Source organism: Quercus lobata, chromosome 3, assembly GCF_001633185.2.
Source record: "Quercus lobata isolate SW786 chromosome 3, ValleyOak3.0 Primary Assembly, whole genome shotgun sequence".
Classification (NCBI taxonomy): domain Eukaryota; kingdom Viridiplantae; phylum Streptophyta; class Magnoliopsida; order Fagales; family Fagaceae; genus Quercus; species Quercus lobata.
The window spans coordinates 39197885-39208358 of record NC_044906.1 but is presented as its reverse complement, the minus strand read 5'-3'; the positions used below and the strand labels follow the sequence as shown (position 1 = coordinate 39208358).

Genomic DNA, 10474 nt, shown 5'->3' with positions numbered 1-10474 from the left:
TGTTTATAGTAATATTTATTTCTTTAATAACTTTTTGCTCAAAAGTCAGAATAAGGTCTCGCTTATTTTGGGACAACCCTTAAGGTTAGTAGTTTATGATTCTACATTTAACTCAATCTTGCCAGTTTGGGTAAATTTCAGTATTTTGTCACCTAATTGCGTAATTAATGAGAATTAGGATTTTAGATATTTTTCTTAATATTTATATGTTTTGTAGCCATTAGAGGCAAATTAGACTATTATCAATAAATATAGACGTTTTGTCAAATTACGCGATAAGGAATCGAAAAAGTGTAGTTTTTATCTCCTTGTGGATTCAGGGAAACCCCTCGTGGATTCGAGGTTTACTACTAAAAACTAACAGTTTAGTTTCTGTTTCATCAAAGAAGACATTGTGTGTGCTTTCTTCAGACTTCTGTGACATCACAAACAACCCATTCTCTATTAAAGTTGGAGTCCACTTTTTTTTTCTTTTTCTTTTTTTGAGAATCAAGTTGAAGTCCACTTCAATGTTCTTAGTATGGACATGAAAGACCGATTTTGAAGCAAGATAAAATGCATTACTATTATTAATTACACCATATAGTAAGAATAAAGGGGAGACAAAAGCTCAAGTCAAGGAGAACCATGCAAAGCCAAACCAATTCAACAACACACATTGTTAAAGAGCTGTATTTAGCTTTTGTAGAGAGAATCATGATACAATACTCTGTTTCTTGGACATCTAGATTATAGGATTGGGTCCAAGGAAAATAACGAAATCAGTAGTGGAGCTACAATCAGAAGGATCCCCATCCCAATCAACATCTGTGAAAGCATAATTACACTGATGGAAAAAGAACCTCAAGAATTTTATTGTCAATTTGAAGTCCTAAAAAGTTTCATAGAAGACCCACATCTTTAACTTCAAATGTAGACGCAATATAAGAGAATAAGAGATAAGAGAATCAATTGTAGAAGGAACATTCCTAGTTATTGTGTAAAAGATAATTATGGATGAGTCTGAAAGTGATGCAACAAAGTCAAGAGCTTGAAGATGAAGATATGAGGATCAAGGAGAAGCTGTTGATGATTATTTAAAGGGGAAAGTGGTTTCATCAAATACAACATATTCCGTGAAGCATAAAAACGATTAGATTGAGGATCAAAACATTGGTAACCAAGTTACACACTTTCAGTTGAATGAAGATGAAGTTTGTGACTAGGATAAGGAATCGAAAAAATGTGCACTCAAAAGACTTAAAGTTAAGACAATCGGGGATAGTTGCCATATAACTTTTGCCAAGGAGAAATATACTAATGACTATGAGAAGATAGATGATTTACGAGGAAAACAAACTGTTAAAAAGGCATAGTGCCAAAAATGAAGAGGTAAGGACGATGATTGAGAGATAAGTGCATATCTGCACCGTCCACAATATGTCGATGTTTCTTTTAGCCATTCCATTTTGCTGGTTGGTGTGAGATGAGTGTGTACATTGGTGAAAGAACACAAATTTTGAAAATCTATATCAGTGTATTCACCTCCACAATTTTCACATAAGATTTTGACATCATTAACAAGTAGATTTTCCAAATATAGCATAACATTCTTACAATGTATAAAGGAGAAAAGAACTAGGGTTTTTCTTTTTAAAAGAAGGAACCAAGTAAAACGTTGTATAATCATCTACAAAATGACATATATAGTACTTGTTAGAGATATATTAACCCATTGGCATAGGTCCAAGTCTAATTTTACTGTGTGTAAGTCAAGTCTCCTTTTTGTACTAGAAGTTTATTCGTCTAAAGTTTAATCTACTATATATACTCATGTTATGGTTCATTGTAACATAGTATTTGTACTACACTTTAATATATTATTGATGTAACCCTTCAGGATTTCCTTCGTAGATGTAAGCCGTTAGGCTGAACCACATGCTTCCGCTTTCGCATCCATACTAGCATATTCAAAATTGTGTATCAATGCTAATGATCAGCTAAGATATCTCTAACAATACTAAATATCATTCAAAGACATAACAGAAGCAAGGCCCCAAACGTCAATCTGTACAATATCTAAGGGCATTATGGTTTTAGAATGAGACACAAAAAACATTAGATATGTCATTTTTTTTCCTTTGAATACAATGTTTACAACAAGATAGAGACTCTAAAGTTGAACATGTAGATATTCATGTAGCTTATGAACATTAAATAAAATCTTTTCCTACGTATAGCATTGCTATGATAATAATGATATGAAACAACTTGAATTTTTTTTTTTTTAAAAGGAAAATCCAAAAATTTTGACGGAATTCTCTTTCCACGATAATGAATGAATGATCAAATATTGACAAATCTCATGTATCCTGAAAGGGAAAGCAGATCTCATGATATCAAGTTCTATACATTAATTAAATCAGGAATGTCTTGATTAGAAGAAGCAGGTACAAACGTTACTAATGCATTTGAAGAGGCTGTAGTAGTAGTGCTTCTAACATCAGAGGAACTCCCTCCCCAATCAGACATTAAATTGTCTTCAAAAACCTCCCATTTATCTGTAATTATTGTCCTCAAAATTCTCTGTGACTCCCTTTGTTCAACAATGTCACCATTTCCTTTCACCACAATGGCCTTGTCCTCCTGTGGCATGACCATTCCATCTATGCTCTTCCTCTTGGGAACCCCATCAATTATTCTCTCAAGATCTTTAATATCTTCTTCCGGGACTTGCTCGACCTTTGGGAACTCGGTTGCATTAAGAACACCAATGTCCTTGCAAAATTCAAAATGCCGAGTGAGTTCTCCACTTTGCTCTCTTGCCTTTTGAAGAATTCTAAGCGCCATTGACGCTTCAACCTTCCCGCCATCCTCGTATATCCTTAACAAAGCATGCGCCATCCCACTGCAAAACCTGCTGTAAACATCGTAAATCTCCACGATTGCACATTCCATAGCTTCAAGAATGAGAGTCACAATCATAGTCTCAGCCGGTGGCTTGATTTGAAGCAGCATGTCAAGCAAAGATTGCCATTTCTGTAACCTTGTAAGCTCATCCACCAGCGGTTCCTCCATTTGTTTCAAACGTAGTCCTCTTTGTACCTTCATCTCTGCCGCTAAGAAAGCAGACTTTTGGTCCAGAAATAGAAAATAAGCACGAATGAAAACATTGTAACCCTCTGCCTTGTCTTGTTTGGAATGAGCATCAGAGAAACTTGATAGATCAAATGGTAACCTGCCAATCATTTGTACGCCTGGGGTTTTGCAATGGAAAATGCCATGCATGAGCATTAAACCCTTTAAGGCCACAACCCAATTCCGAGTCTTTTCCATACGCATAGACAACCCCCACATTAAGGGTTTCACATAAATGGGAGAGGTACGTACCCATTGAAAGACCCTTTGAGAGTTCTTGTAATCTAGGTAGGATTCATCATGGCTTGTGGCCTTGATGATCACTGCTTCAAGATCAGGGTTGCGATATGCTGACCTCCTTGATATGCTTGCGATCAATATGCTATTCCTATCTTTCAAAGCTCCGGCTGCCTTTTTCCACAGCCTCATTTATTTTGTTTCTTCTCTATTGTTTCCCCCAGAAGCTTGTGACTTTGAACTATATTTGCTCCTCACATCATGACAGCCTGAAATTGAACGTGCTTGCCTTACTATTATTAAAAAAAAAAAAAAAAAAAAAAAAACACTAATATTGCCGGCCCAAATAAGCTATACTTGTTTATTGAGGATGATCAATGATGTGCTGTACTATTGGTTTTCCAATTTTATTCTTGTTAGAAATTTATTTGGACTTCTAAGTTCTAACATGTTAAGACTTTGTCAAGGTTGTTATGATGTCATGGTTGACGCGCTTTTGCATTGGGGACAAGCTTGCATGCTGAGGAAATCAAAGCTAGTTTTGTGGGAGCAAATTAAGCATCATTTCTGTTTCACTACTTAATATATATTCATTTCATTACTCCTTTAGTCATATTAAATACTACAACTCTAAATTTGTATCATTTAAAATTAAAGATTAAATTTTGTAAGGACGTGGTGTAAAACTCATGTTTTACTTTTCTAATTCTAATATGTCATATCATATTATCACATATTTAAGAATAAACATAACCACACTCAATCAATTATAATACCCATATATAAATCTAACCAAATTGGGATTTTATTGAGATGTTATTAAAAGTGGTAGGATGTATTGAATTTTAAGTAAAATACTGATGTGACAACCTCTAATTGGATAGTGTAAAACATGAGTTTTACACCTTATCCTTACTGGATTCGAACTCTTAAAAATCAAATCCAAAAAATAAAATTATAATAGTTAATTAATTTATTCTTTCTATTTTAAGTTACCATAGGTTGAAACCCTCTAAAAAAATATAAAAATTTAATGAAGTGGAGCTAGTTGTTTCCTCAGTTTTTGCAGGAATTCTCTTCTCTCTTTTCTGTTTTTGGTTTATTTCCCTATGCCATTTTTAAGGAAGACTTATGTTGCAAATTTCTCTTATATTTGTATTTTGTTAAAAATATGACGAGTGCCGTTGACTAACTAAAATGAGAAACTATGGATTGAATTTGAAACTACATCGCAGTAGAAGGAAAAGTTCAATGAACTACTAGTTTTAATTTTTGTTTTACATTATTAATTAGGATTTTCTAAAGGTAAATTTATTAGTAAAGTTCTTACATATCCAATTTTCCTTATTCTTTGTGAAGTCCGTGTTTAAAAAATTTTTCACAACAATAATTACTTTATCCGATTAAGTCAAGGCAATCTCGAATTTCTTGACTTCATCTTGATCGATTGATCGAGAATCCTTATTCTCAACAAGCCCATTAAGTCGGCTATTTAAGTGGGATTTTATGCCCCGATGCAAACATATATATGGGCGCATAAGAGTCAATCAAAAGGAAGTTTTTGGAGAGATTGTGCAGTACCACACCAAAAGAAGTCCTAAACCTCAATATTACCACTTCTGAGTGTTCTTTAAGTTAATCTAGAGTTTGGTTTTTTGGACTTGGCGATCAAAGCTAAAGAAATGGTAACTTCCTTGTATTATAGTAGAGAAGATCAAAAAAGCACATATTATAAGTCCAAGATGTTTGGAACAGTGTGAGATCACATCTGTAAGTTCGACTATATATAGGTAGGAATTCGAGATAGGGTTTTATTTAAATTGTACCAAATTTGATTCTAAAAGTGGATTTTTCTTTGGGCTGGGGTTGGTAGTAATCCTCAGAGACGAAAAAGTATAGTTAGTAGTAGAGGAAGTTGGACCAAGCCCATAACCTCCAAGACTGAATGGTCCACAAAATAGTTACTTAGTAGTAGCTAACTTAAATAGTAAAGCCTCAAATGAAATTTTCATGGTTGTATATCCAGAGTAATTTTTAGGTATTTCCGGATTATGGAGAATGGTACTCTCTTCTCTCACATTTATAGTGGGGTCCATTCATTAAATTTATGGTAGAGTTTACCATGAATGTGGAGAAGGGAACACCATTTTTCCATACTCTAAAAGTACTTAAGAATTTTCCGTATATCCAAAAGAGTTTAGAAGGATTTCCAACGAGAAAGTTGCTAAGATAGCTTAAACAATCTTAAAGACCACCCATGAAAGTACCATAGCTATAAAGTTAGCACTGTTTTAAGGAATTTTATCAAGGGCCAGGATTTTTTTTTTTTTTTTTTTCAATTCATTTAGCTTGCTGCTTGATAAAATGTGTGATTAATGCTAAGTGTAGCTAAAAATTTATATTTCTCAATTTTCCAGATTTGGTTGGATAAAAGGAGAAATACAAGGGCCAGATTTTTTTTTTAAGTTCATTTTGTTAGAAAAATAAAAATAAAAATAAAATAAATGTTTTGGCCCATGCAAGTCTCGAACCTGCGACCTTCGCGTTATTAGCACAATGCTCTAACCAACTGAGCTAATAGGCCAATTACTATAAGAAATTTGAAATATTTATACCTATCATAGTGTTTAATTACCAAAAAAGATTTCATTTCCAAACTTGGTTTATGTTATTATTGAACAAGCATGATCTTGTTTACTAGCAACTTAATTAACTCATTTCTTACCCATATATAATAAAACCATGACTAAAATTTCTTATTCCTTCACAAATCTATGAATGTTAATAAGAATCGATGAACTATTTATACTATCAATATATTATAAATAAAAACTTGGGCTATGTTTGGTATACTGAATGTGGATTACAACATAAATGGTAATCTTTATTACCAGGAATAAAATATGTTGTAATGGAATAACTAAACATATTCATTAATTTGGTTGTGAGTTGTAACATTAGAATAAAACTTATGATCTATTTTAGGAAATATCTCATTCATACAATTATATTTCCTAGAAAATAATATATTTTAAATTTTAGAGAGATCAGTTTTTTTTAATGATTTTTTATTTCCAAAATTGTTAGGTGGATATGGAAAGTTGATTTATTTGGAAATATATTAGTGTTGAAAATTATTATATCTACTAAGGAATAATTATTACAACCCTTTTAGAGAGGAATAGTTATTCTTTATTTTAAAGAATAGCTATTCATAAAGAATAACTATTCCCTGTAATAAAAACATAATCAAACTATTGAATAACTAAACCATAGGAATAACTATTACATTACAGTGCCTATTACAGTCTACCAAATATGCCCTTTGTATTATATGCCTAGTTACAAACATACTTATTCTATTCCCGAGTCTATATAAGTATATTTTTGGACATGTATAAATATAAAAATAAAATACTTATATATAGTTAAAAATAAAATACTTTTATATATATATATATATATATATCCCTTTTGGACCTATATGTAAATTCATACATTAACTTCATAGTTAACGTTATAAACACGTGGTCCTAAAGCAAATGGCTTGGGAAATTGCATCCTTTTAAAATAAGTCTCCAAAAGATTTCTCCAATTATGATAGTTTTCAAAAAGCTTTTTCTAAAGAATGGGTTTCCACTAATAAATGTTTTTAAGGCTTTTTAAATCGAAAACTCATGAGAATTTTGTTCTTTTCCCTTCTAAGGAATTTTTCAAATCAAAACCCATGAGAATTTTTATCTCTTCCCTTCTAGGGAATTTTTTTCCAATCAAAAACTCATGGGATTTTCATCCTTTTCCTTGTAGGGAATTTTCCAAAATACAAAACCCGTGAGATTTTCATCATTTCCCTTTTAGGAAATTTTCTAAAAATCAAAACTTGTGAGAATTTTTACCCTTTTCCTTTAGGAAAATTTTCAAACTATCAGCTAGCTCATGAGATTTTTACTAAAACCCTTTCTAGGGAATTTTCCAAATTCAAAAACACATAAGATTTTCACAAAAATCCTTTTAAGGAATTTTTCTAGATTAAAAACTCATGGAAATTTTATTTTGAGTGTTTTAAAATGTGATGCTTAGCCCATGGCTTAAATTCATTAAGTCCATGAGCTCCCTAAAAAAGGCAAACAAAAACAACCCCCCCCCCCTTCTTTTTAAACTAGTGTCTTGCCTTTTTTTTTTCTTTTTTTCTTTTTTACATGAGAATAATTGTTCTTATTTATTTAAAAAGCGTCAAGTATATTATTTGGCACTTTTACTTTGAATAATTCATTTTTTAACATGTCATCTTAGTATATATTATACATGTCATCCTTTTTCATGTCATCCTAAGATAGATTATACATGTAATCCTAATATAGATTACACATATCATTCTAGGATAGATTATGCATGTCATCCTCACATGCCATTCATCCTAGGATAGATTACATGTCTTTACCTTTGTTTCGTTTTATTTCACATGTGTATGCATACCTTTTTAGCTTCCAAAATGCTAAATGTTTTAATAGTTATTTAAATGGTGAAATTTAAGATTAAATTTGAAATAATTTACTTTCTCTTGGTTTTGTTATTTAATATTTGTGGGTTGCAATTTGGAATAATGAGGGAGGTTTGTTGCTGCTTGGTTTTGGTTCTGTGGTTTGGGTTCTACAGTTTGGTGATTTACTCTCTCCTAGTGTGTTGCAACTATTAGATTTGATTTGTGGCTCTTTCTTTTGGTTTGTGTGCAATTCACATTTGGTATTTCGTATTCGTATTTGGTATTTGTGAACCTTTGGTTCGTTGGTTTTGTATTTGTGAGAGAGATCTATTTGGGATTTAGGTTTATGAGAGTGCTTCTACACCAATTTGTATTATCCCAAAATTGTTATAGTAAAATTTGTTCGTCGTTGCCCGTGGATGTAGGCTATTATCGAACTACGTAAATCTTGGTGTTTTGTGTCTATTTTCTTTTGAATTAATTTTCTTCGTTCCTATTATTTCTTTGGAGATCTTTCACAAGCCTAAAATATTTTTACAATTAATCTTGATTATTTTGAGCTTTCGCTATTTTACAATAAAACTGGTATCAAAGCCAAGGTTCGTTACCTAGGCATTTAAATGTGTTCTCTTTGGAAATTTTGGTGATTGGTTCATGGATCTGAGTTTTAGGGAGAAAGATGTCAGGTGATTCTTCTATAAAATCTTCGGCGGATTCCTTTGGAAATACTTTGGCAGAGTCTTCTACAAAATCTTTGGCTATTAGGATGATGGTTTCTAATGCCAAATTTGAAGTAGAGAAATTTGATGAAACGAATAACTTTGGCACGTGGCAATGTGAAGTTATGGATGTCTTGGTCCAACAAGAGTTGGATATTACTTTGGAAGACAAACCTGAAGGAATGTCAGATAATGATTGGGAAAAGATAGAGAGACATGCTTGTGGCACCATTCATTTGTGTTTGGCTAAGAATCAAAAATATTTTGTTATGAGGGAGATGAAGGCTAAAGAGTTTTGGAAGAAATTGGAGGACAAGTATATGACCAAGAGTGTGGAGAATCATCTCTACTTGAAGAAAAAGCTCTTCCGTTTCCAATATCGTGCAGGTATTTCTATGTCTGAGCACTTTAATGATTACAATAAAATACTTGCTGATTTGCAAACTTTGGATGTTGATATTAGCAGTGAGGATAAAGCTCTCTTGTTGTTGAATTCATTGCCTGATACATATGATCATCTAATTACAACATTGCTTTGACTAATAATGACTATCGTAAGAAAGATAAGCAAGTTCAAAGGGACACAATGACTGAGGCTTTGATTGTTAATGACATGTCTAATGATAAGAAACTTGAGAAAGATGAGTGTGCCTATTGTCACAAAAAGGGCATTGGAAGAGAGATTGTCCCTTATTGCAAAACAAGGACAGGAAGGATTCTAATGCAAATGTAGCACACAATTGGGATGATGATTCTGATTTTGCATCGACTAGTTCATCATTTGTTTGCCATTCAAGTGAGTGGGTTTTGGATTCAGCTTGCACCCTCCATATGCGTCCGAAGAAGGAATAGTTTTACAACTTAGAAGAGTCGAAACTTGATTCAGTATCAAGGGTAATGATCAAATCTGTGAGATTTTGGGGAAAGGTAAAATCAAGCTGAAACTACATGATGGAATATTTCGTTTTCTGAATAAGGTTTGATATGTACCTGACTTGAAGAGGAACCTCATCTCAGTTGGTTTATTAGAATCCAAGGGTTTCAAAATTGTTATGGAGAATGGAACTCTTAAGGTATTACATGGTGCTTTGGTAGTGATGATGGCCACACGTCGAAGGAACATGTATTTCCTTAAAGGGAGTATTGTTGAAAGTGGAGCAACCACAATTTCTGATACAAATGGGGAGGTTACTTTAGATACTATTAGACTTTTAGAGCATGCCAATGATAATAATTTGTTTAAGAGCGCCAAGAACTACAAATTTGAAATTTGTGAGACTTGTGCTTTGGATTGGCAAAATAGGGTCAAGTTTGGTATAGTAGTTCATCATACTAAGGGTATGCTTAACTATGTACACACTAAAGTATGAGAGCCTATTAAAGTTGCTTTTTTGGAGGTAGGAATCATGATGTTAATTTTGGTGGTGACATAGTTATTAAGCCTTTACACAAGTTCAAGTGTTGCTTGGACTTATTTGGTATTTGCAATTTGAATTAGCCCATAGGGACTTTGGTTGTGGCGACAGAGAATATCATTTGTGGTGATATGCACTTATTTGAACTTTGTTTTTTGGATTTGACACCATCTTTGGTGCATTTGGCGTCCATTGGCGCATTTGGAAGCCATTTTTGGATAATTTGCAATTTGTTCTTTTGGTTACGCTTTAATTTGATTTAGCACTTTGCATTTGTGGTTTGGTAGATGTCTTGTCAAGATAAAGACTTGTTAAGGATTTGTATTTAGACGTCTACAAATTTTGTTTGTTAGGTTTGATGGAATTCAAGCCAAGGTGGAGATTTGTAGAGATATGGCTTGAATTTAGGGGCTTTTTATGCACATACATGATCTATATGGGAGTAATTCCACTATAAGTGGATTCACTTGTTTTTTGCCTAGTTTAAATTGAACTAGGACTCC

At 32.8% G+C, this 10474-nt stretch overlaps 1 protein-coding gene and 1 non-coding gene across 2 annotated transcripts; both read right to left on the bottom strand.

Annotated features, from left to right (window-relative positions):
- Positions 1-2213: 2213 nt before the first annotated feature.
- LOC115978670 (putative clathrin assembly protein At1g25240) lies at positions 2214-3606 on the bottom strand. The gene has a single exon (XM_031100508.1). It carries the CDS (start codon positions 3544-3546, stop codon positions 2386-2388), a length of 1161 nt encoding a protein of 386 aa, XP_030956368.1. The 5' UTR covers positions 3547-3606; the 3' UTR covers positions 2214-2385.
- A 2258-nt stretch (positions 3607-5864) lies between these two features.
- On the bottom strand, positions 5865-5938 carry TRNAI-AAU. The gene has a single exon. It is a non-coding gene; the product is annotated as a tRNA-Ile (tRNA).
- Between the last annotated feature and the right edge of the window lie 4536 nt (positions 5939-10474).